This window comes from Epinephelus moara, chromosome 23, assembly GCF_006386435.1.
Source record: "Epinephelus moara isolate mb chromosome 23, YSFRI_EMoa_1.0, whole genome shotgun sequence".
NCBI classification, from domain to species: Eukaryota; Metazoa; Chordata; class Actinopteri; order Perciformes; family Serranidae; genus Epinephelus; species Epinephelus moara.
This window is the reverse complement of record NC_065528.1, coordinates 25,531,031-25,558,500: the sequence shown is the minus strand read 5'-3', so window position 1 is coordinate 25,558,500 and position 27,470 is coordinate 25,531,031. Positions and strand designations below refer to the sequence as shown.

The 27,470-nt window shown below is 43.6% G+C and overlaps 1 protein-coding gene across 1 annotated transcript; it reads left to right on the top strand.

Moving 5' to 3' along the window:
* The first annotated feature begins 11,014 nt into the window (after window positions 1-11,014).
* Window positions 11,015-25,750, top strand: LOC126385187 (protein FAM180A). The gene is made up of 3 exons (XM_050036783.1): window positions 11,015-11,340; window positions 24,732-24,829; window positions 25,095-25,750. The coding sequence occupies exons 1-3, from the start codon at window positions 11,265-11,267 to the stop codon at window positions 25,422-25,424; spliced, it is 504 nt and encodes a 167-aa protein (XP_049892740.1). The 5' UTR covers window positions 11,015-11,264; the 3' UTR covers window positions 25,425-25,750.
* The last annotated feature ends 1,720 nt before the right edge of the window (window positions 25,751-27,470 follow it).

Genomic DNA, 27,470 nt, shown 5'->3' with positions numbered 1-27,470 from the left:
TGGGTGCTGGCTCCAGACACATAGCATAACAACTCACCACAATGTGTACCATATGGACAAACATCAGCTACTCATATAGCACAATAAAGACTCATTTTTGCAACTTAAAGCTCTCTTATAACAGTCCTTCATTTAAGGTCCAACTGAAATCACATTGCAGTCAAAAATTGGGGCCGGGTCTGGCCGAGGGGGGCCCCAGTGTCCCCATACTGGGTGAGGTACTCTTTCCCCAAATGTGCTGTTTCATCAAGGTCTTCTTGAACTCCTCTTAGGCTGGCCCCTCCCCTGGGACCTCTTTGCATTGGGAGACCCTACCAGGGGCTATTAGCCCCGGACAACACAGCTCCGAGGATCATGGGGACACGCAAACCCCTCCAACACTTCAAGATGGCGATTCTTGAAAGGAAGGAGTTGTTCCAGGCACGTCCCACTGGTAGGAGGCCCCGGGGCAGACCCAGAACACGCTGGAGGGATTACATATCTCATCTGGCCTGGGAATGCCTTGGGGTCCCCCAGGAGGGGCTGGAAAGCGTTGCTAGGGAGACGGACGTCTGGAGTACCTTGCTCAACCTGTCGCCCCTGCGACTCAGCTTCAGATAACCAGTTGAAAATGGATGGCTGAATTAATGCTTGATTTTGTCAGAACATCAAGACAAGAAGAAAACTGACTTAAGACAGCACAGACAAGTTTTATGACCACCTTACATCAAACGATCAGGATCACGGGAGCGTACACAAACTGAGGTAATGATTTTTAGCTTATATTAGAAGACACCTTTAAAACACCTTTGATATAAGGCCGGCATTGCTTTTGCTTATCTTGATACTTAGCTTTATCTTATATCAGTGATTTAAGAGCTATATTTTCAGGTATATTTACCAGACTTTTTCCTAAAGGCTGCACATGAAGAGAAATTGGAGGCATTACATTTAAAGATTTAAGGGGTCATGAGTTTTATAGCTGATGCGATTAAAGCATCTGAAGTTTAGGATGAACAATGTTTGTCTACTAGTTTTAATGTGGCACCTAATTCACTGTGATGACCCCTGATGGCCATCTTGAGTTTTCTGGTGGGTTCACCTGTGTGTGCTCTCTCTGCAGGTGATCATTAGAGGAAGTGGAAACACCCTCTGGTGTTCCCAGTTGGTTATTAAAGTCTGGATCCAGCTGGCAGATGTCCCTCTCTGGCTGGCTCCCCACTCTGCTGCAGCTTTGCTCCTGTTTGGCTCAGTTATGTTGCTTTAGTTCTGCGCTTTGCTTTTATGCACTTTTACTACACTCACATTCACATCCTCCACTCATGCACATCACACACTGCTGATTTTACTGGTATTCACACTTCATACTTTAAGTACTAAGTAAGTTAACCTTCTAATTTGGTTAATTTGATTATGTAAAGCGTCTTCTGACATGATGTGTCTCTTTTGTTTCTGCCACTTGAGCCAGGTCCTAACACTCACCATTTATTTTAAAAAGTATATTTTATAAATGTTTTGACATTTGTTGTCAGAATATTCTACTTTAATTTTGCCTCAACAGGTTTGCAACCATGTCTTCTTTATTTATTTTGAGACTCCAGGTCCAATGCTTAGTCACACTACAAAGTTTGTGCTCAGCTCTTTTGTTTGTTTTGTTCTATTTATTTTCTTGTCTCCAACATTTTCTTGTTTACAAAGAAGTTTTTTTTCAGTGTATAGCAACATTTTATCCACAAACCTAATTTTCCATGAATTAGAGCTATGCAGAGCACTTTAGTGGCAGAGACTGATCTGTGGGCTCCTATTAAAGGGATAGTGCACCCAAAAATGAAAATTCAGCCATTATCTATTCACCCTCATGCCGATGGAGGCCCTGGTGAAGTTTTAGAGTCCTCACATCCCTTGCGGAGATCGGCGGGGGGAGCGGCTAGCACACCTAATGGCAGACAGCGCCCCAGACTAACGTCCAAGAACACAAAATTGAAACCACAAAATATCTCCAACATGCTCATCCGTAGTGATCCAAGTGTGCTGCAGCCCCAACATAAAAAGTTGCGAGACCAGCGAAAACATGAGCTTTGCTTACCTGTGTTTACATCACGTGACACGTGCGCTGCAGGGGGAGACAACAGTAACCACAGAGCTAAAAGATAATTTGCAGTACGGTCTTTTAGCAAAGGACAGCCCAACATGTCTGAAGACTCTGAAATTGAGGAGGAACAGCATTTCTTTGTTGAGCCTTATTTGTTTGAGCCCGAGTATACGGGCGCGGAACTCAGGCTACTGGATGAAGCAGCCGCCGCAGATCGAGTATACGGGCGCGGAACTCAGGCTACTGGATGAAGCAGCCGCCGCAGATCATGAGCCTAACCCTCAGCCAGCCGCAGAATACTGGAGTCGAGCACTGGAAACCTGGTGGTGTAGTTGTTTCAAATGCAAAGCAATGCCAACGGATGAGGAAAGTCTTTGCTGCTCAGACTGGGAATTGGCGATGCCTGCACTTGAGAATCTGGACATCAGTACTGACGAGACTGCTGCTCTTCAGAGACCGTGCATCACCGATCACCCTGAGCGCGCACACGTGAGCGCGGAGCACAGAGAAGCAGTCAGAGCTACAGGCTACAGTGAGGCTAAAAACAGAGTTCATATGACGTTTTTCCAAACAACTTTTTATGTCGGGGCTTCAGCACACTTGGATCACTATGGATGAGCATGTTGGAGATATTTTGTGGTTTCAATTTTGTGTTCTTGGACGTTAGCCTGGGGCGCCGTCAGCCATTAGGTGTGCTAGCCGCTCCCCCCGCCGATCTCCGCAAGGGATGTGAGGACTCTAAAACTTCACCAGAGCCTTCCTCAGCATGAGGGTGAGTAGATAATGGCTGAATTTTCATTTTTGGGTGCACTATCCCTTTAAGCCAAGAATGTGCATCATGTAAGTATGACATCAACTGAAATATTTAAGGTATTAAAATAGAGACACAGCCTTGAGAGTAAGTAAAAATGCAGGAGCCACCTTAATCTACCCATTCGGTTTTTATAGTGTTTTATTTTTTTCCAACAAAATTAATCAAAGTAATTTGACGCTAGATGGAAATGTTGGTATTATACAATCCTGCAAACCACAGATAAGTTATATCTGTACATTTTATACGAATTATATCAGCATTTCTAAAGTGACAGAGCTCTGATTACATGGACAGACCTGGTCATTGAGAGGTGGAGGGGATGGTCGATGAAGTCACATCTAGGTGCTAGGTAGCTGCCAAGCTGTAGAACAATGTTTGTCACCGACAAACAACAAAAACAAACAAACAAAACACCGGCTGTATTTCCAGCGGAAATTGTGTCACTAAACCTGGGTGTTTTCTTAGCGAGACATCAGCCGCATTTCCAGTGGCAGTTGTATTAAATCTGGGTGTAACAATGGTGGCATATCCAGCGGGAATTGTGCCACTAGAACTGGTTGTGTTTAAATGAGAGAACGGCTGCATTTCCAGCAGGGATTGTATTAAATCTGGTTGTGTGTGAGTGAGACAATGGCCACATTTCCAGCCACAATTGTGCAACCAAAGAAGACACTGTTAGCATTTCCAGCAGCCATTGTGCCACCACCAGCAGGATGATGGTGGCCTTTTTTTTTTGTTGTTTAGCAGCCATTATGTCACAAAATCTAGGTGTTTTTTAGTGAGATTGGCAGCATTTCCAGCTGTGATTGTGCCACTGAAATGGGCAGGTTTTCTAGCGAGACAACAGACACCTTTGCAGCAGGGATTGTGCTACCAGAAGTGGTTGTTTTTTAGTGAGACATTGGCAGTATTTTGAGCTGCAACTGTATCACCAAAACCAGTTGTTTTTAGGAAGACATTGGCTACGGTTACATAATGGCTTCTCATTCAGAATGAAATAAATCTGAATGAAATCATTCGGAATTAAAGTCTTTCCAGGTAGTTTACATGAGAAATATTCATTCTGAATGAGGGTTTACACGGGAGATCAGTTTAATCACCTTTATTCGGGTGTGCACAAGGTTTGGGGCAGGGAAGGTTTCTGATTGGATAGGGGGCAGGGCGGATGTTATGTGTTTACGTTCACCGGAAGAAAACACTGTAGTCCTCGCTCCGGATAACAAGATGCTTGACGCCACCATTCTTAGTGCCTTTTTCGGGCTTGTTTTGCTTATATTCTTGAAGCAGCAGTACGACAACAACCTTGTTCTGCTAATGCTTCATCTGTTGAGGAGGAGAAGGGAGGTAGAAGGTCGAAGAAGGGAGATAGAAGACTGTGCTTTGGCGTATGGAAACAGGTGAGTGCATCCGGGAGTCCGACTGCTCTATCTCAGCCCGTTGCTATGCGCGCTATATACGTCATCGCACCAGAAGGGCAAGGAAACGAGCATGCACAGAAAGAACAGAATGGCTGGAATCAGGTAGGAGGTGTATACAAGACAGAAAAATTCTTCCATTCGGGTTCTGAAAAGGAATATTCCACCCCTGTGCGCCCGATTAGATTTTCTTTCAGGTTGGCTGTTTTCATGCGGGTTGAGGTGTTTACAAGGAGCATTTCTATTCGGGTAGGGCTTCCAACCCGAATGCAAAAGGAATACATGGCTCCATGTAAACGCACGTATTGGTGGCATTTCCAGTTGCGTTCATGCCTCTTAAACCGCATGTTTTTCAGCAGACTGATTTTCAGTGGGACAGTGCTGCATTTCTAGCGACAACTGTACCACTAAAACTGGGTGTTTTTTAGGAAGACATTGGCAGCATTTTCAGCTGAGATTGTGACACCAAAACCAGGTATTTTAAGCCAAAACATGATCTTTTCCCAACCATAATAAAATGTTTTTTACGCCTAAACATCACCATGTTAACCACAGCATTGTTCAAACAAAAAGAAATGTAAAGTTTCAACACATCCACTAGATAATAAAACAAATTTTAGGCTACATATACGTGGTTTGCAGAAACATACAATGCCAGCATTTATTCTGGCGACTGGGTTGTGTATCGTCAACCTTGTGGCCTTCGGGGCCCATGAGATTCCGGGGCCCTGGAGCAATTGCCAGCTTTGCCCAGTTGCTGATTATTTTGTCACCAGCTGCTTCACAGGTCAAGAATGAACTGTCAAGCTCAACTGTTAAACCAACACCGACGAGCAGCCGGACAAGTTGTTTTGCAGTGCACACTTACACATCGGCCGCCATCTGGATCATAAATCAGGTCATTATAAATTAATTGGTCAAGAATTACAAGCAGGAGAACAAAGGAGGAAATTAGCGACGTGAACCTCACCAAGACGTTAATTTCACGACAGTTATAAAGCTTTATTTACTCTGATGACTAATTATGATACCGTGTGGTGATAAACAGTGGATGCCACAGTAATGAGACAGGTGGTCTGTTTAGACTGGGATGCTGCTGTAGCTGTCGCCTCTCCGGTGTTTAGTGTATCTCAGGGAGACAGGTAGCCACTTTTTTGGGGTTAGGAGACACCCACCAGGGCCAGCCATGATAATGCAAGCTGTCCAAGACATGCCAGCTCCATTTAAAGACTCGACGCTGAGCTGCGACGGCGCCTCTATTCAGATGAGCCTTGATGAAATTGTTTTGCAGAGGATGTGATGGACAGTTGAAGTAATTATTCTGCTCGAGGCATGATGATTAGGCATTGTGGTTGAACACTCACACGCTCAGTGTTTCGTCGAGTTGTTTTGATGCGTGATGCGCCTCCTGCCAGCCAGGTAGAGAGATGTGCGAGACAGCCTATTCACACGCCGGCCTCACTTGTTTTGACGGCCGCCATGCTGCCACTAACTATGGTCAATCAATAGACCGTGGTTTTAAACTTACGAGGAGTTCATATCCAACTGTTCTCAAACTTTTTCCCTCTCGGTCCAGCTCTCTCAGAGACAAAAAAGTTGTAATTATCGTCATGATTCATCTCTCTCTTGCCCCGGTTGCTGCTTTTTCTCACATTTTCCTCTCTTACTCATTTAAGTGAATGTGACCTTCCAAAGAAAGAAAGGTTTCCTGACTTCGCCTCTGTGTTTTCCTTTTATTTCTTACCTCTTTTCAACCTTTCACATCGAGCAAGAACAAAGTCTCATTTACAGTGAAAGCCTGACGAAGGCAAAAAGCTTTTCAGCAGAGCTTTGGTCGGGGATTAAAAATAATTAAAAATTCTAGCTCATAACCTCTTATAGGCTTTGGCTTGGTTTTACACAGACTGTGAACACAGCACAACCGCAATATAGTAACAATGTACGCACACAGCTCAGTTAATAGCTGCAGGCTCTCCTCCAGGAAGCGAGTGTGTTTTACATCCAGTACATGCAGCCTCCTGCTGTGGCCTCCAGGCTTCAGTTCCTGCAATCTGTCAGAAACAATATTCCGTGTATTATAACACAACTTTTGAGCCATTTCTCAAAAACACTCCCCGTGAGTCACCGTCTCAGCGTTTTCTATATTTGCACAATCAGGTCAGGTGTTTACCTATTATCCTGACTCACAGCTTTGTGAGATGCAGCTGCAGACTTTTTGTGCTCGGCAGCATTTCGACGATCAAGCCAAGCCTCTTGCAAGTTCAGATGCACGGATCACTTTGCATATTTGAGGCATTCCGGTGATTTACGGCACCGAAGCAATTAAACTAAAGGATGTCTCGAGGGTCCCCACCTGGTTTGAACCCAAACAACCCTTTGATCTCTCTTTAAGTGGCTGCTTTCGTATTGTCAGACCTCATCTGAAAAAAATTCAATTATTTCTGGATTCATGCAGCCAAAAGAGTTGGGGAGCAGCAGCAGTAGCAATCACTGCAGGATCTTGGGGGAAAGTTTTGGATCTCTCAGTGTCGTAACACTGCCCCCTCATGGTCATACCCGAAAAAGTTTTTCCCAGTGCATCCTGTGTGGTGTTTGTGTGTTTACGACCCCAAACATTCAGGGGTCAGCGCCGTTTTTCTTGTCTCACACCTGCAGGCAAACAGAAGACATGAGCCGCAGCGGAGAGCCTTTTCGGCTTTTGTTGTGCACCATCTGCCTTCGCCTTATGTGTTACTCATGTGTATCACATGCAGAGTTACAGCTTGTGTACTGAGGCGCTCTCTTGCCGCTTCCTCATCCATGTAAATGTGTTTTATGTTCTGCAGGCTTAAGAAAAAAAGAGCAGGGGATCATACTTGCCCATCTGCTGCGAGCAAATATTCAATCAAACATATGGCGGCACTGGCAAAAACAACATAAACTACCCAGTTCTGTGTAGATTAATCAAACCTCTGAATGATTAACAAGATTATGCTTTATGTCTCCTCATCAAGCAGGCAGAGGACATTTTTGTTGCGTTGTAAAATCCCTCTGCCCCTGCTCCTCACTTTATTTACCACCATCATATTTAGGGAGCATTAAAATGCAGCTAAAATGAGTTGTTGACGACTTCTTTTCTCCCCACACAGAGACATCAAATCACTTCTGAAGTATCCAGATAAACGCAGTTACGGCTCCCACGTGTCCACTCAATATTTTTATCGCCGCTGAAATGAAATGGGAGCGTCACTCGTCTTGTGCTTTGTGATTGTGACTTCGGCTGCTGATGCTTTTGTCAACAGGGGATATTTAGCTGAGAAACTGCAGTGGCTTCAAAAAGCAGCTGCACAGATACCAGACTTCATTGTTTATTCCAACGGCACGACGTCGATAAGGAGTAGTGCGCTCTTATCAGCGTTACATTGCTAGAATAAACATTTAAGTTTGATATCTGCTGCCTGTGTTTGAAAAATTAATTGTTGCTCTCTAATCTACTGATTGGACATAAGTGTCTTTCTCTTACACAAGGCCATTACTAGAACATTATCTGTGTTTTAATTTTAGCAGATGCAGCATTAGAGGCTGAGCGCAGAAAGAAAACCATGTGAAACACAGAGCACCTCCACGGTCTATTATGTGCTGTGGCACTCGAATGGAGACTATGTGTTTATTGCACATATTCTGAGACAACAAAGAGCAGCAGCAGCTGTGGAGAGAGGGAGTATAAAGACGGGGAAAGAGTCTTGACAGCCTTGAATCAAGATGCTCTGAGTGGCCCTCACGCCGGTGTTGATGTTGACTGTTGACACGTATAGCTATTTGTCTCCGCCTGCGTTTCATCGTTGTCTGGTGGCGCCGCGCTACCTACAGTCAAACGGGCCTTTTAAGTCAGGACTTTGTTCTTTGTCAGTGGAGAATTTCAGCTAATTAACCCAGAATTTAAACCAAAACACATGAAAAGAAATGTTTTGTGTGGGAGGGAGGAAATGATTTCCATTTTTTTTTGACACAATAAATCAGTGATATAATAAACCACTTTATAAAGCAGTGCAGGGTCTCGATTGATTTATGAATATTGTACTCATAAAGGAAGCACTTTGCCACTGGACCTTGTCGGTTTTAGACATTCTTAGACGGTGTCTGAAAGGACGCTTGTTAAATGCATTGTGTCTTTTCAAAATACATTTCTGTTTTCACATTAAATGTACAGTCTTTTTCAAAATGACCTCACAACACAGGTAAAACACCTCATTTTACGTTTGTTTCCACCAGGTTAAGTAACAAAAATCCATGGTTAGGTTCAGAAAACAGCACCACAGTTTGATTTAGGGTAAGTATGGTTCTTGCTAACATGTCACATCATGTAACATATGTTACTTGTGTAAAATGCTACACATACTAGCACACTAAGTTATCAAAATAACTTCATTGACTTTTGGTTTCATACGGGAAACAAACAGTGGGCTCCTGGGTGAAAGTCCTGTCTTCAATTTCAACTTTACTTTGTCCCTGTAGAGCAATTAGTTGCACAGTAAGTAAAAACACACACAAAAAGACACAAGAGAATACATAAGAATATAAATACTACATAATAAGAAAGAAAGAAAGAAAGAAAGAAAGAAAGAAAGAAAGAAATTGTCTTTGTATTTGTAGTTTTTAGACCCATCCACCTCCATCCATCTTCCCTCCCACCCACCCTATAGGCACTTGTTTGCATGTACTACAGTAGTTGCCAGCAACTTTATGTGTATCACACCACTTCAACAAGTGTCTCGGTGCGTCAGTATCTAACGCCAATATCCAGTGACAAAGCAGTGGAATTTGACAACTTCAGTTGTTGCTGGCAACGTCAGAAATAGCCAGTGCCCAGTGCATATCATACCACCATGAAAGGTGCTTATCTGTGTCAGGTATTGATGCAGAGTTCACTGACAAATCAGCTGTATTTGACGAGTTGGGGGTGAGAACGGGCTGGGCTAATGTGTGGCTCACCACAGTATTTACATTTTTCTGCAGCCAGGAGGCGTGTTCATGTGTTTCACAAAGAAGGGAATCTAGCTCAAACAATCAACATGTCACAGGAGTCACAAGACTCTGTTTACCAATTGCCTGGCTGCACTTTGTCCCCAATTTATCCCCAACTTTTAGTTTGGTTTCAGTTCACCGCAGAATCAAATGGCCACAGCAGCTTCCAAAGCCACTGCACGGCAGCTCGAGGTCATGTATAATTAAGGTCATGTTAACTTTAAGTGACAGGTCTGCAAGTCAAACCAATGAGTGATATCACAGCCATTGTTTTATACAGTATGTGGTCTGGACAAAAGTGGAGGACCAACCAACTGACAATGCCTAGAGCTGACCATTCCTGATATTATAATATTTAGAACTGGGGCAAGCTCTAGCTCACCTGGTAGAGTGTGTGCCTCATTATAGGCTGAGTCATTTGCAGTGGCCCACGGCCCTTCATTGTGTGTCATCCCCTTCTCTCACCCACCTCTCCTGTCAGTCTTCAGCTGTCCTGTCAGTAAAGGCAAGAAAACACCCAGAAAATTATAAAAAAAAAATTAGAATTGAAAACACAGGTCAACATTTAAATTACTACCCAAACTGTCCATTGTAACATCCATCACAGTTTACAGACCAACTTTGGCAACTACCATACTTTAAGTTGTGTGCTCACAGTTTCCCAGTCCATCCATCCATCCATCCATTTTCATCTGCTTATCTGGAGTCGCAGGGGCAGCAGGCCAAGCAAAGCACCCCAGATGTCCCTCTCTCCAGCAACGCCTTCCAGCTCCTCCTGGGGGACCCCAAGGCGTTCCCAGGCCACATGGGATATGTAATCCCTCCACTGTGTTCTGGGTCTGCCCCGGGGCCTCTTACAAGTTGGACGTGCCCAAAACACCTCCAGCAGGAGACGCCCAGGAGGATCCTGATCAGATGCCTGAACCACCTCAACTGACCCCTTTTGACACAAACGAGCAGCGGCTCTACTCCGAGCTCCCTCCAGATGTCCCTCACCCTATCTCTAAGGCTGAGCCCAGACACCCCACGGAGGAAACTCATTTCGGCCGCTTGTATCCACCATCTCATTCTTTCGGTCACTACCCAGAGCTCATGACCATAGGTGAGGGTTGGGACGTAGATGGACCAGTAAATCGAAAGCTTTGCCTTCTGGCTCAGCTCCCTCTTCACCACGACGGTCTGGCACAGTGCCCGCATCACTGCAGAAGCCGCACCAAACTGCCGATCCATCTCATGCTCTATTCTACCCTCACTCCTGAACAGGACCGTCTGCCAGTGCAATGAGAAATTATAGCTGACATTTCGGATGCAGTCACATTAAGTTTTACCTTCAATCAAAGAGGTAAATCTGTCACATCACCTGACTGCTTGTTTCTTGTTTCGTCTGACTCCATTATAGCAATGTCTCTATGTTCCCAATTGAAAGAAACCGGAATCATCCATTGAGATAATGGTGACGCTTGATCAAGCCAGAGTTCTTTTCTAAGGAGCCCATCCATCTCTTGTCGTGCTTTGGTTCTGGCTCATAGGATGCCAATATGCTCAGTCAATCAATAGGCCAGTTAGTCCGTCACCTATTTATCCAGTCAGTTGGAGAGTCTCGCAGTAACTGAACCAATCAGCCAGTCAAGCAGTCAGCCAGTAGCTGTGAGAACAGTCCAGCCAAGAGGGCAGGCGTTCTCCAAATCCTGATGATTTCCAGATGAGAGCCCAGGCGGCCAGGCCTGAGCGGAGAACACACACACTCACACACACAGAAAAAAAAAAGAAAAAGAGGGAGAGAGGATGGATGGAGGGAGGTGGCAGTGGATGGAAGTGCATATGAAACTGGTGCACATGAAATGCCGAAACCCAGCAGTCGGAGCATTTTCATCCACTGTTGTGATGTTTATCCCCTGAGGGAGACACATCGAGACGGGAAGAGTGTTGTGTGTGTGTAGATCTGTGTGTGAGGATCGACATGACGCAGTGGTGGGCGCTGCTCATCACTGTTTACCTGTCCATGTACCTGACAGCCACTCAGCACCACAGGAAAGGTAGGTGGACTCACAGACTCCATGCATACATTATATCTCTATCATCTTTCACAGGCCACAGTGTCAACATCATGCAAAGAGCTGACGTGAATGATCCAGTAGACTCAGTGATTTGCATCCTTATTTAGGATTTATCATCAGCCTGTTAGAAAATGGAAACAAACATTCCTGATCTTTGCTTCTGTGTGTGTGTCTGTGAAGGAATGTGTTTATGTTCCGGAGTTATCAGGAACATTTCGACACGTAGGACATCACCCGTTCATTTTCCAGTGAAAAGTGACTGGTCTGTTGATACTGGATCCACTCACTGAGGAAATTCCTTTCTCAACACTCACATAGCTTAAAATCTTTGGATAAGTCACATGATGCTGCAGGAGAGACAGGGCCACTGACAGGGTTTTATTAATCTTTGACTATTAACAGTTCTATTGTTTGTTTGTATGTCTCAGAGTTTTACGGCAAAACTGTTTTTTGGATATTTTGACCTCTTTAAAAATAATGGACATAGCCACTGTGATGTTGCCCATTGGTTTGCGGACTCCTGTTTTGAAGCCTTGAGTTCAGCATTTCGGTCTTCGCCATCTTGGTTTTTGGAGCCAAAAGTGACCATATTTGAGCAGGAGGCTGGCACTGTGGAGGTGTGAGGGGTGGATCTGACCGAGAAGCTGACAACACTACTCATAGTGGCCCACCCTTAATTATGCATGACTTTAAGCCTTAAAAAAATGTGAACGGGTGAGTTATATAAAAATTCACCCCCCGTACAATTGTCATGAACGAGGGAATTAGCTATAGAGGCCAAAACCGTTTTTTGTACCAGGCTGTAAACATGTTTATTTCTGCTGTAAAGTTGGACATTTAAACATGGGGCTTTATGGGTATTGACTCACTTTTGGAGCCAGCCCCAAGTGGCCATTCAAAGAATTGCAGTTTTTGGCACTTTTTGTGTTGGCCTTGGAGTTTGCCATTCGATTTGTCTGATTTTTTTGGCCACTTGGGGGCATCAAAACAAGCTGTAATCGCAACAGTGACGTCAGGGGTAGGATTATATATCACATTACTTTCTCTTGTGGTACACTAACGATATACTGACGCCAAATATTGGTATTTTTATTAAATAGTAGCTCAGTCCATAGGGACTTGGGTTGGGAACCGGAGGGTCACCAGTTCAAGTCCCCGTTCGGACCAAATGCGGGGCATGGACTGGTGGCTGGAGAGGTGCCAGTTCACCTTCTGGGCACTGAGCAAGGCACTGAACCCCCCAACTGCTCGGGGCACCTGACCAAGGCAGCCCCCTCACTCTGACATCTCTCCACTTTGTGCATGTATAGGTCCTGTTTGTGCATGTGTGTGTATTTCAGACCTGTGTGTTAATGACAACAGAGTGAAAAAAAATTGAATTTCCCCTCAGGGGGATTAATAAAGTATATAAAAACTTAAAAAATTTAAAAAATATGCAAGCGCTCCAAACAGAAACTCCATAGCAATTTGACTCTCCTCAGTCACTACTTCATGACTCCTTGTTGTGACGCTTATCAATTGAAAGAGGGTAAAGCGAACAGAAGTTAAATAACTGTAAGTGAAGAAGGAACTCACAGGGGGTAAAACAGTGTTGACAGTGGGGCAGAACCAAAACAAAGAGCTGAAAGATGTTAAAACTTAGATCCAAAGAGCAGAAACTGCAGTGTCTGGTGGTAATTCTTAGTGGGTTTGTTGCCACAAGTTACCATTGACACATTACAAGTCATTTGATCCATATAAAATGCATGACATATATTAAGTAGGGCAGCTTTGAAACATTTTTTGGCCTATTGAAAACAGTGAAAAGGCACTGAGTCTGTAAAACAGGTATGGCATGAGTCTTTAAAGAGTATGTAAACTCTAGATTTTTGGCAGAAGTGTCTCTACCCTGGAAATAAAACAAAAAATGCCTCTGAATGGTGAAAAAAGTACCCACATGGGCAACCAGCTGCTATCCATATTCATAACACAATATGTAGAATTCAAATACTTGTACTAAAATGTCAAAATTTGGACCTGAATCCATCAACAACACTACATACATGTGCATTGGTTTTCAGATGTAAAAAAAAATGGTTTGGTTTAGGTTCTCTTTGAAAAAAAATGTCCTGTGTAACTTTAAACTATGTATTAAATTGAAACAAATTTTCAGTCCCCAAATTTCAGGGGGAAATTTTGTGTGTTACCACCCAGCATTACTGTATGTAGGACTTCACTGGACTAACAGTTTAATTAACTCTGTCTCATTCCAAAGACGTTGATTACTAGTGCTTGTGTAGTGACTCCCGGCATTAGACAGGTGAAAAAAGCTGCCCTTTCACTTTGGCATTATACGCAGCCAGTTTCAGTTATTGGCATCGGGGGGAAACACGGTGGGACAACAACAAGTTAAGGGGGCAAAACAGGGTGTCTACAGTAGGGATGGGAATTGATAAGATTTTTCCGATTCCGATTCCATTTTCGATTCTGCTTAATGATTGGGTTCTTTATCAATTCTCATTTGGGAAGAAAGGAGAACAAACAGGTCGATTAGCATCAACTTTGTTTTATATCTCAAAATCTATATATCTAAAATATGTAATGGGAATAAATGAAACAGAACTATTCTGGTTAGAGGAAAACATGCAACTCTGACATTCTCTGGATTACAATTGAACAAATTCACCGACCGAAAATCAGGGGCATCTACCGTGGCAAATGGGTGCAAGCCTTTCACCACAAACCTAGTCACTGCTCGGTGACATTCGTCTATCCTGGCCTGGGTCATTTTACTCTTCCCTGCCTCGGTGAAAAGAGAAGCTAGAGGTGGACATGAGCCAAAGGAGTACTGCCAGCCTCTGAGCCAGTCAGACTCTGTCTCTCATCATGGTCATCTAAATGTAATGCATGAGAAGGGATTCATGTAACGGTTCATGATAGCAGATTTTACAATGAAGTCAATGGTGCTAACATGATAGGCAGTGTCAGGGGGAGTTTTACCTTCAGTATAAACAGCAGAAGATCAGGGGGAGTTTTACCTTCAGTATAAACAGCAGAAGACGTGCTAACGTTAATGTTAGTAGTAACTCTACTGCTGCTGCCGCTGCTGCTGGGTTGAGATTCACTCACGTTATGGTCACTCCGGAGTGGATCGAAAACATGACATTCATGCAAAGTAATCGCATGCTGTGTGTACAAATGTTTCTGCATTTTGCTAGTATGTCCCCCCTTTGATGAAATAGATCCTTTGCAAGCATTGCAAGTTGCCCTGTTGTCATCTTTTTTCGTGAAATACAACCAAACTCTCGAGCATTTCTGTCACCTGGGCGCCATGTTGCCTGTAGAATCAAAACAATACCACGCTGCGTAGCTTCCGCAAGTTGCATTGTGATGTCATTTGCGCCCGCTGGAATCGTTAAGGGAATCGTTTGCAAAATTGGCAAACGATTCCTAGAAATCGGAACACTGGGAGCTGGTTCTCAACAAGAACCGGCTTTCGGTTCCCATCCCTAGTCTACAGGTCCTTAAAAGTATTAAAATGTCTTGAATTAAGTTTTCTTAATGTAAGGCCTTAAAAAGTCTTAAATTGTCTTCAGTTCAGATTCGATGTGTTTTAAATATTATCGATCACATTATTTTCTTCAGCCTGACAGACCCAGTGACAATAGCATGTATGACAGTAATGAGATTTTGTTTTGTTTTTGCATTAAACTTAAATTCACTCAATTGTTTTCATTTTTCCTTACTAGACATTTTGATCTGATATCAGTGTGTTTGCTTGGAAAGAGTACCTATACATGTGTGGCACACACACACACACACACACAGATATATATATATATAATGTGTATTTATTTCCATTGACGCTTGATCTTAAATTTCATAGCAGATGGTATTAAAAAGGTCTAAAAAGTCTTGAATTTAACTTGGTTATATCTGTAGACACCCTGGCGAAAGTCTAAATAGGGCGGGTGGGTGGTGGATGGGTCCAACTACCATGGACTTTTACCCAGGAGGCTGGTGTTCCCTTCCTGTAAACACAACCACGTGTGTGTTGCCCAAACCACATGAAATAAATGAAATGAAATGTTGGAGTTTAAATTACATGTACATGAGCAGAGTTTCTCATCATTACCAGGAGGGGATGGTTGGTGATGTGACACCTTGGCAAGATGGCTGCCAACAGCACTGTTTGAGACCAGTCATGTTTTTAACAACATGACTCGTTACTTCTCCAGCTGTGGTTGTGGTGACAAGATGGGTTATTTTAAGCTCAAACATCTTTTCCTAACCTTAACCAAATGGCTTTTGTGCCTAATCCTGACCACACATTCACCACAGATTTGTCATCAATGTGCAGAGGCGTAGAATGCCAACATTTTTTCGGTTGATATTTCTGGTCATTGTAAAACCTCAACCTGTTGACCTGCAGAGAGCAGTTTTAGTTTGACTAAAATAGTTCATGTGTTTTAGCTTTTTGTGCAGATGAGACCCAAATGACATGTGGGTGTTAAAGTTATAAACTCATCTAAAGCACAGTGATCCCCTCTGTGTTGTTATGACGGACAGGATTTGGTGGGTGGAAATCATCACCAGTCTCCCCAGTATTGTAATATCCATGGTGTCAAACCTTATCCCATCTTCCCTGATGATACTAAGTGACTCATAGATTTGCCTTGCAGCAGGAATATTGATGGGAAGCCTGTGTTTACTTTGTAAATAGTAGATTTTGCATGTGAGCTGCGAGAAAAGTGCAGCTTGTTTGGATTTTAACATCATTTGGAGGTGAATTTAAATGCTAAGCAGAAGATGTTCTCTTGAGGCAAAGATTTTATTCCCCTCCCGTGTCCTTTTCACCCCCTTTTACTGAAGCCGGAGGGATCCAGGCGTCCATTTTGTTTTTTGTTTTTGTTTGTTTTCCCCCCCTGCTCTCTCTCTCTGTCTCCCATCAAGACATCCCTCCAGCCAGGAATACCATTTAGCCCTGCTAATTAATGGATCTTTGTTGTTCCCTCATCTCCTTGCAAGCAGTTAGCGGGAGATTACAAGTTCCCTGCCTGTGCATAATGACATTGGGGGAAGCCTGCCCGTCCAAACGCTGATTGTTTGAAGCGCTGGAGGAGGAAGGGGAAGCATGAGGGATGAACAGGCTTAGAACGAGCAGCAGGAAAAGCTGGAGATACATTAGATATTCAGTCAGCTGGAATATATTGTTGGCTCTCCTGCATTAAAGGGACAGTTTGGATCTTTTGTAGTGGGGTTGTATGGGGTACCTTCCATAGTCAGTGTGTTATATACAGTACATGTCAGTCAGCAGAAGCAGGAAGGAGTGCTGACAAGGAAGCTAAGGAATGTTCTATACTATATTGCTGTCATTGTTCATTTTAGTCAAACCATACAGTTTGAAAACGAGGCGCGGCTCCAACTAGAAAACAATGTTTTGATGCATTGGATGTGCTGAATGTGCATATTAAGGCAGTACAGGAGGAGGTGCACATTAATAATCCTCCAGGACTGTAACATGCTCATGTTTAACCCAAACAATGTGTCATGTGACTGCAGTTGGTTCAGATCCAGGTCGGAACACGTTCTCACCACAAATGAACCGCACCATTTGTAACCGGACCGAGACCACCTCTTCAAGAAGGTCTTGGTCCGGTTGTTTTGGTGCACACCTGAGTGTGATTGCTGTGTTCACACCTGCCCAAATGAACCGCACTTAGGGGGCAAACAAACTTGACTGAACCGAACCAAACGAGGCAGGTGTGAAAGCACCCTCAGTCAAATAGTTGCACTTGAACACAGCGCAAAGGCTACAGCCACCGGCCAACTGGCACATCCTTCTCTCTATTACAGCAGGCGGTGGCAGTCTGTATTCGTCATTCCTAAAGGGAGACTGGAAGACCGACGGGACGAATTCAGGAAACTAATTAGCCAGTTAGCACAATCCGATGTTGAAAGAAGAAGTTAGATTTACCGCCGGTAAACAATAACCCAAACAATTACAAACCATTTATACTAAAGAGTTCAACACTGGTTTTGATCTCACACCGTCTTTTTTTTTAGAATTTGTCCAGTGTGTGCCTTTCTGCTTGCCCGACATAGCTCCCCAGTGGCTTTGCCTGCAGCCTGACAAATATTAGGCAAAAGATGCCGACTCCAAGTGAGGCTGACAGATAAAAGTGAAAGATGTCACTGTGCAAGACTCAGCTAGGCAGCCATTTTCTCCACTGCATTACGTGCTTTCCTCACTTCCATTTCTCTTCTGTTGCACTGAGCTGAAGTGCCAATCAGAGGGATTTCTTCAATATGCTTAATAGGCCAAAAAGCCTCCGACTAGGGTCAACTGGGGTCGACTAGTGCCAGCGGTGCGAGGCACTCCTGAAAAACTAGGTCGACAGACGCTCACCAACAGCACAGCATTGACCCACGGCTGACAGTCAGCCTGGTGTGTCAGGGTCTAATGGGAAACTGAAGCTGTTAACAGCTTCCCTAAAGTGGCAAAAATATTTTTAATATAGCGTCCACTTAAACTTGTTTTTTTAAAGGTGACTAAAATACATTTTGCTGCTTCCTCTCGTCCACAGCAGTACGTTAGCTTTTATCTTTCTCCAGCACACTTCTACTGTATGTAATACACTAACTATGCATAAGTACCTCATACAGCCCACTTCAAAAGATCCAAACTTTAATATTACCCACTAACAAAATCTCTCTCTAAAGACTGACTCGAAATTTAATTGAAACTGATTTCGGGATGAAATTTAGTCGTTTTAATTGCTTAATTCAGCTCTCATTCCTTCATTTCCTTCCTGCTCTGCAGTGGCCCTCAGCGTTTCCCACCCCTCATCATCACCTGACCTCCACACCCAGATGCACACCTGCTCCCAATCCTCTCATCAGCTCCTCAGTATATCCCTTTCCCTCAGTTCCCTGCCAGCTTGCCTGTTGTGTAACTCAGCTCAGCCTTCCTCCAGCCTGCTTGCTCTGCCCTTTGTGTTCTGCTTCTCTGCCCTGAATTCCTGCCTGTTGCTGAACCCTGTTTCTGACCCACACAGTAAACTTTGCTTTTAGCCTCCCTGCCTGCCTCTGAATCCTGTATGTCTGTTTTACTTATAAATGTGCATCATTGAATTGATTGTCCTTTCCTTGCAGGGATTTTTAGTGTGTAGTTTTATAAATGTAATAAGACCCACCGCCTGTTTCTGTGTCTGCACCAGTGTTGCTCCAACCATGTGAGCGTTAACCAGCAATAACATTTCATTGCAAACTGCTGTTTCCTGCTGCTGGAAGCATAAAACACACACATTCCTGCACACCAAAGCACTACTGTGATACAGCAGTGACAAAGAGTAGTGCGCAACTTTTATGTAAATTACAGATTATTAATTTCAAATGGGAATCAGCATCGGGCTTGGCCTCCGAGCAGTCATTTCCCCGCAGCTCCTCCATCCTTAAACAACATAAACCTTGTTCTAATGAGCACACTCTCCTCTGGGTGTTGTTTTGTTTACATTGACAATGCCCCACTGAAGCTTGAGTGTCTCTTCAGTATCTAATATGACTGTGCAGGCATTCCTCCTCCGCTGCTGATCGTGCATTCGGGAGTCACTCACTCAACGAGGAGTGTAAATTTTCACCGACAAGTTGTGATGCACTCACAGCTGCACGTCAGTGTGAGGACTGGGGAAATATCCACAGTACTGTTCCTTGGTGTTGGGGGGGTTAGAACAATTTAAGGAAGGATTTACATTCTGCAATAACACTCAAATTACATAAGTGTCATTCTTCTGATGGTGCTTTCACACCTAAACTGTTCGGACGGGTTCAGTCAAACTCAGGTCCGTCAATCAAACCATGGTGCAGACCAAACAACCGAACCGAGACCACTTGAAACGGGTCCCAGTCCGCTTCTAAACCGCCTCTAGTGCGGTTCATTTGTGGTGTGAAAGAAAACAAACCGACCACAGGATTTTATGACAGCAGATGTGATCTTAGCAACAGCTAAACCAATATTAAATCCATCTGCTGAGGGTAGAATCTGTCCACGATCTCATAATCCTGATAAAGGCCATGTATATCCCATAGAACCAGTTATGCTAATGCATACTTGTAACCATGGTAACACATATGCACATCAGTCAAACTGCCATCTTTGTATTCGAGTCCATGTACTTGAAAAAGTGTGTGACAATGATCCCCACAGTATGAAGCCCTGAAACATGATTGTTCAAGACGCCTTCTTTTCATCTTGTCTCTGTGTTAGTCATTTTTCGTAACTCTGTGAGCTCTTTGTGACACCAAAGAACATAAATCTGATCACTTAAGAAGCATTAAAGTGCTGCTGTATAAACATCTGTTGGTCACTGGAATTTGATTGCTCAGTGGGTTCGGATGATGCAGGGTGACAAATGCTTTAACTGTCCAATCAAAGAGTCACCTGTCAGTCTGTAGAACTTCATGTTCACTCCTCTTGGTTTGTTTTCAAAAAGTCAGTGTGAACTGGAGCCAAACCAGATTTAAAATGCCACAACGTATTATTTAATCCCTCTGGTGCCGACCAAATAAACCAAACTACAGTTGTGAAGGCAGCCTTAGATTTGACAGTCATTGTGGAGGTCTTGAAACAAGTACTGTATGGATATAACATGAAGAAAATGAGAGTAAGGGTGTCTTCAGGGGGCAAGCAAACTTGCGTTTAATTGAACCAAACCAAACAGGACAGGTGTGAAAGCACCTTGTGCGGCCTCTGCCACAGAGCTTGTGGTTTCATTTCCTCAGACAAGTCTCTGCATAAATTATATCACTTGGGCAGTGGGGCACCCTGTTGCGTCTATGTGGGACGCACCAGGCTTTCCACCAACTCCAATGTAAACCCATCCATGTCATTATTAGATGCTCAGAGCAAAGAACCTAGTTTAAACAGCACGTAAGTCCATCTAGGGTGGGTAGAAGGGGAGGTGGATGGGTCCAACAAGCACAGGACTTTGACCCAAGAGACAAATGTTTGAGTCAAAAAAAAAAACAAAACCATCAGTTGTGCCACTTAAACCGAGGTGTTTTTTATCGACACACCACTACCTTTCCGGCCGTGTTTGTGCACCTCAAAGTCAGGTGGTTTTTAGTAACACACCACTGCTTTTCCAGCTGCGCTTTTATCACTAAAGCTAGCTGTTTTAGTGACACCACTGCGTTTCCAGCCACGTTCATGCGCCTCAAGGCCGGATGTTTTTTAGCGTCATGCAGCTGCTTTTCCAGCCATGTTGTTAGCACTACAAGCTAGGTGTTTTTAGCGTCATGCAGCTGCTTTTCCAGCCATGTTGTTAGCACTACAAGTGAGGCATTTTTTAGTGACATGCGTTGCTTTTCCAGCCATGTTTTTAGCAGTACGAGCCAGGTGTTTTCTTAGCAATATGCTGCTGCCTTTCCTTCCGTGTTTGTGCACCTTAAAGCCGGGTGTTTTATAGTGACATACCATTACTGTTCCACCCACATTTTTTTATCACTGAAAGCTGGGTGTTTTTTCCAGACATGCTGCTACCTTTCCAGCCATGTTTTACCACTGAAAGTTAGGTGTGTTTTTAGCGACCCAAAAGGCTGCCCCCAGCATCATTATAGTAACTCCAGGGCTTCTGCCCAAGTGGTAAAATGTGACAAGTTGCAAGAAAATCACGTTGCTTATGAGTACCTAAAATCACTAATTAATACTACATTATATTATATTGTATTATATTATTATTGTTCCAGGCAAACCATACACCAGGCCAAGAAATAGTAAAGTATGGCAGCATGTCATTTTTACTTTTCTTTAATTTTTGTATGGACTAAACAAACAAGATTTAATATGATAATTTATGAACTTTTGAGGTGCTGGTTGCTGTATTTTGCAACCTTGGACGGAGCCAGGTTGGCTGCTCAGCCTTGTTAATGCTAGGCTAAGCTAACTGGCTGTGACATGAGACTGGAATCAATGTACTCATCTAAATCTTGGCAAAACAGCAAATAAACATATTTCCTCAAATAGCAAACTATTCCATTCATGTAGACGATGCAGGGGAAAAAAGGATCTACAGACTTTGTTTTGCTGGCTGGTTTTTGGGGGATTGCACTGGGGGACCGTGGACTTTTGACCCCAGTACAGACTTGCGAGGTGAAAGGTTTGAGACAATATGTTGAGGATTGCACAGATGTGCCAAATTGGCTGGTTTTATTATTCTAACTCTGGAACACAGAGCTGCAGATATTCTTTACATTCTGGATGGTGGCTGAAAGCAAAGCCAGAGCTGAGACTGGCAGTCACCCAAGCAGGAAGCAGGTACATGTGGAGATCAGCCAGTGCATGTGGCTTTGGCTGGCCTCACAAATGCTATAAAGCCTAAATGTATCTGGCCAGCGAGGCTCCGGGCAGCGGGGCTGATCATTACAGCAGAATTGGCGAGGCAGCGCACCGTAGATGCCGCTGTAGGGTAGGAGGAGGATTGGATCCGAATTCAAATGGAGCCCAGTGTTCATACTGTATACCTCATTAAGATCTGTGTGTGTGATCTGTGTGTTGGCTTACACGTCCAGCCAAGGATGGCAACAGCATATGCGAAGCAGTGGGGAAAAAAGAGCGAGATGTCTGGAGGAGCTCAAAGGAAGGTTTAACTTACTTCATTTTGCTGTGAATCCCCTTTCAGTTTTAATCAGCTTGGCTTTTCACTTCACTCTCCTGAAGCACAGATATCAAGTTGGTCTTGGAGTCTCTTACAATAGAGGGCGTTGTTATATGAACACATTTAAAGAGTCTGGGCAGCAATATTATAAACAGTATGGAAAATGCAGATGGGTAACTCTGCATCCTTGTGTGACCCCCTCTGCTTTATTATTCCAGCCTTGTTTAGACTCGACCTCCCTTAGACTTTCCATTACCAGTGGGAATATCTGCTCACTATCACACAGGGCTGTTAAGAGAAAATGAGAACGCAAATATGGTGTTGCTAGTTCATAAATCATTCCTTGGACGCCGATGCCCTCCAGATTTCATTAAGAATTTAGAGAATTTAGCCAGTGAACTAAAAGACGTCTCTTTGAGAAGCTCAAAGCTACAAAAAAATCTAACTTTAGGTTTAATTTTTAGCGTTTACAGCACTGAATTTCAGTTATTTTCAGAGACAATGCCACTTGATTACAGGGATAAGATGAGTGGTGTAGTTAAATCCTTTAAAGGGACAGTTCACCTCAAAATCAAAAACACATTCTTCCTCTTACCTGCAGTGCAAGTTATCATCGTCTTGATTACTTTTGTGTGAGTTGCAGAGTGTTGGAGATATCAGCTGTAGAGATGTCTGCCTTCTCTTGAATGTTATGGAACTAGATGGCACTCAGCTTGTGGTGTTCAAAGTGCCAAAAAAATACATTTGAAAAACTCAACAGCAATGTCTCTTTCCAGAAATCCAGAAACATTTTCTTTCCACCAAACTAAACCTGCCAAACGTTTCACCTTGAAGAAGGAAGCATGCATCTGCTGCTAGTTAACCTAGCACTAATCTCTCTAATCTCTCATTTATGTCACCTTATGACATACTTACATACTTACATAGTTGTTTTAACCAAAAACACTTTTTTTTATCAACCTGACCCAGAGTTTTACGCCAGAATTCCACTGGATGTGTGTCCGTTGCGGAACAGCAGCGCTAGTTATCCGCTGCGTGCTCCAATATCCGTCAACACCCACCGGCTGCTGTGCGGAGCAGTGCAGCTCCGCCGGAAGACATCTCGGTGCACCTCCATGATTAATATCTTCTCGTCCATGGTGTCAACGGGGTGAAATGACGTCTGAAAACCTCTGACCTGTTGACTTCAGGCCTGCCTCTGCCCATTATGTAGTTTTCAAGGTGTAGTGCAGGGAAACATGATCCGCCGTGTCACAGTGGGCACTTTTTACCTGCCATATAGGCCATCTCCTCTGCTCATTCAGTAGTTTTCCACACCTGCCTGCCAGCCAATCACCTGTCCACACACTTCCCACTCCTGCCAGTCCACCATGCCCACCTCATCAAGCTTACGCCTCTCACCTGTGGATCATTACCTCCTGGTACACTCACCTTTTACAGTGATGTTACATGATATTAGTAACAACTGTAATTATTATAAGCCAAACCATGATGTATTTTTGTTACCTAAACCTTAGGAAGTTAACGTAAACCTTTGTTCTAAGTTTATTTGAAAAGACACTGTGTGCATTTAATGAGCAAAAACGGTATAATTCCTGTGAAAATGGAAGTAACAGGCGTAAACTGACATGCTGTCCCTGATCGTCCAAAACTGACGCTGAAGGGGAACCTAGTGCACCGTATTTGATGTGAAGGGCCATTGACCAAGCGTGGGTATTCGATGATGTATTTGATGATGAAATGTGTTGCGCCACCATGTAATGTAATGTTAAGAGGTTGTGGTTATATCACGTGCACTTCCTTCTGCGTGGTGATATGGTTGGTGGGTGTAGTTCAGTAAAAAGAAATTAGTTCCTGCTTGAAAATATGTATTTTGGATTTGGAGATGAACTGTCCATTGAAGTATTAGAGAACAAAAAGAAGTCCAGCTGTTTCTCCATTTCCAGTCTTTGTGCTAAGCTAAGCGTCTGCTGGCTGTAGTGTCATCTTGATCGAACACATATAAGAGGTACATTAATCTTTTCAACTCTTGGAAAGTAAGCGAATAAGCACATTTCCCAACTGTCAACCTATTCCTTTAATACTGCTTTATGACTAAACTCTGTGAATGCATCGTATTCTTATTAATACGTTTATTTTCTTGCAAAGTAACTGCAGCTATTAAATAAATGTAGTGAGTTAAAACACAGAATACTTACACTATATACTTGAGTAAATGTATTTAGTTACTTCCCCTGGATCAGAGGTGTGTGACCATGTGGAATTGCCTCTGGTTATCACCTCCGGTAAAATATGGATTTCATGGTATTTTATCATAGAGATGTGGCCACAGCACACTGGCTGAGAGCGAGGGGTCTCATTCCAGCCCTATCTGGACTCCTCAGATTACGGGGTTCCTGCTCTGCTACACATATGGCCCGACACTTTGAAATCTGACCAAATGAGGTCAGCAGCACCTGCCCCCTCTGTGAGCGCGAATATATCTCACCTCCTGGATGCACCGGCCACCAGCACTTGTAAATATCGGAGCGTCCGTGGCTCGGGTTGAAGACCAATTACCCTCTGCCCAGCTGGATCCAGATTCTATCTCACCTGCATAATATTTGAGCAGTAATGTATCTGTGTTTACTCGACCTCCGGGCCACCCACATGCATTAATGTCGGATAATGTGGTGCCTAATTTCTTGAGCACGAGGAAGATCTTCTAATCCAATTTCCTGTACTTGTGTGTTCTAGCTCTGTATCCATCTGCATATAGGATAAAGCGTGGGGCGTATTCGCTGATCAACCCCACGTTCCAGCGCTCTGTGGAGGATGTCAACCTGCTGTTTGAGGTCAGTTTGGATTCTGTGGGTGCTGAAATAGTTAAAGGCTCAGTGCTTTGCTTTAAATATGTTAAGAATTTATAAAAGATCGGTCCAAGTCACATCTTTTTCTGTGGAAAAATGAAAACACCATGTACCGCTGCTGTCCTGCTAATCATGTGCAGAGATGAGAAGTATGTGTTTACCCAAACCTCTCCTGACAATGAAAGTAACATGTATTCATATTCACAAAGAGGTCAATAAAAAGTTGTCTTGATGGACCTGTGTCTCTCAGATCCTGCTCGCTGGGATGCAGATCCAAGGTGAAGAGCTTGATATGCTGATCCCAGACGAGGAGCTGGCCTCCCTGAGGTGCGTGGAGAAGCTGGAGGTCATCTGTGAGGACGTCCTGCCCAAGAGGCTCTCTGACATTCGTCGTCTGACGGCGGAGCTCGCCCAGCGCCGGCAGCCTCTGAGCTGGCAGGACTTTGAGAGGACGGTGCTGACCCTGGTGTACGCCACTCAGACGCTGGTTCGAGTCAGCAGTCAGCAGCAGAGGGAGGCGTGGATGGATGCTGTGGTACAGCTGTTCAGAGCCGTTCAGAAGGACCTCAGACCGTCTTGAGAAAGAATCTTTTTTCCAAAAAGACATTTTTGTGTTGATTTCACTTGCTCATGTTCACACATATCTGACTTTTACCCTGCAGCTCTTCACTCAGACTGTGTTTGCAGTTATATACACACTCTAGACACAACTGTCAAGATTATTTTGGCCAAAATGATTCCAGTTGACGATATTGTTGCAACATTATTCTGCTTATAACTCTCAAAATGAAACTAAAACATACTGGAATCACTTCAGCTTATATTTTGTAAATGTGAGAAAAAATTTATTGCATCACAGAGAAGACACACGTCTTTTTTTAAGTAATAAAACTATGTGAAATGGCATCATATATCAGTGTATCCTCACACCATGGTCCGTATGATAGCTAATGAATTTGCCCCTTGCAAATGGTGTCATCATTTTACGTACTTGACGTAAAGGTACGTACTTAATGTTAGGCAGTGTTGCGGGTAACGCATTACTTTTGGAACATTACTGTAATGTAATGTTACGCTCTATACAGAGCCTACACCGTAGCCTACGCACGTGGCCTACGCCATTGTGTGCCGAGTGTCTGTGTCACTCTGCAGTTACAGCAGCAGCTACTACTCGCATGTTTCACAGACAGAACACTTGCTGGACACATTTTCCCCACATGCTTACATTGTATAAATTAGCTTAGCGGCTAGCAGACTTTTCCTCTACCCATATGAAGCCAGGGACAACAGCAACATTTAACAAAGGTAATGTTACAAAATTCAGCTCCATTACAACTCACAAGGTTTACTGACAAGAAAACAACTGTCTTATACTAAACACGTTTTCCAAACAAATACTACATGCTAACATTATTAGCACAAGCCTATGGCATTTTACATTGTATAAATTAGCCTAGCGACGAGCGGAGATTTCCTCTGCTCATATGAAGCCAGGATAAATCACACACAAGACTTAAAGTGTTATTCTTGTGGAGGCTTTATTGTCTCCACAATTTATTGTTTCTTGTGTGTGAAATTAAAGTAAATAAAAGCTTTGTTTCCACTGAGGGAAATGGTTTCAGCTTACAAAGATAGACAGGAGGTCTGTGCGCCAAGATGTATAGATACATTTCTGGGTGGGGGTAGGTACGTAGGTACGGCGTCAATTTGACCCAGAAGTATAAATCCTGCTTACTGCTGCCTGAAAGCAGTGGGATGAGGATCCACATCCCGGTGATCGACATGTGTGGCTGATGTTAGTATATGTTGGATGTGTTTCCATTCACATCCCCTACGACTGCAGAGCAACACCGGCACACAGTCCTGTTCTTATGCTTATCTAACTCTCCCTCCGGTGCTGCTGTAGCTGACCAGCACACCAGGAACCGACAGGTGGATCCTCCAGCTCTGGTGTATTAAGTTGTGCTCGTTATAGTGACTCGATCTTATATTGTCCTATCCTTATACCCTGCATAGCCTACTATTTCTATACAGTATGTACTAATTGATACAGTACACAAGAAATCATCATCTTTGTTTTCCACAGTCTTCCTGAAACTGTCTCATCCATAGGTCTCAGCACTATCCACAGTTTACTCAAAAGTGCAGTAACTAACTCTGGAGAACAACAGTCTCATCTCAGGTCGTCAAATACTGACACTTTGATGTGGGGTTCGGTCCGACTACCAACCCAAAGCGATAGTTTTTGACGACCTTTCTCCAGAGTTACACACAGCACCTTTATTCTGCAGCATCGCACAAAGGGAGCGCCCTTTATGCAATATGCAATGCTTTGTGGGACAAATATCAACCAGCAGCACACTCACAAAGTGCATTCAGCGGCTGTCCCAGTACTCAAACATGCAGTCTTGAGCATCGTGTGTTTACACAACCCCAAGTGGTAGGCAAGTGGGTCTCATGTCTGAAAAATGACAATGCGGTGTACACTTAGCAGACACTCGATGCTCAAAGATGTTTTTCCACTTTGACGTGGTATATTCAGCGCCATGCTGTGTCATGTGAAACATGCAGAAGTTATGCTGTGCTCAATCCAGCCTGAATATTATTACATATGTAGTTATGGCAG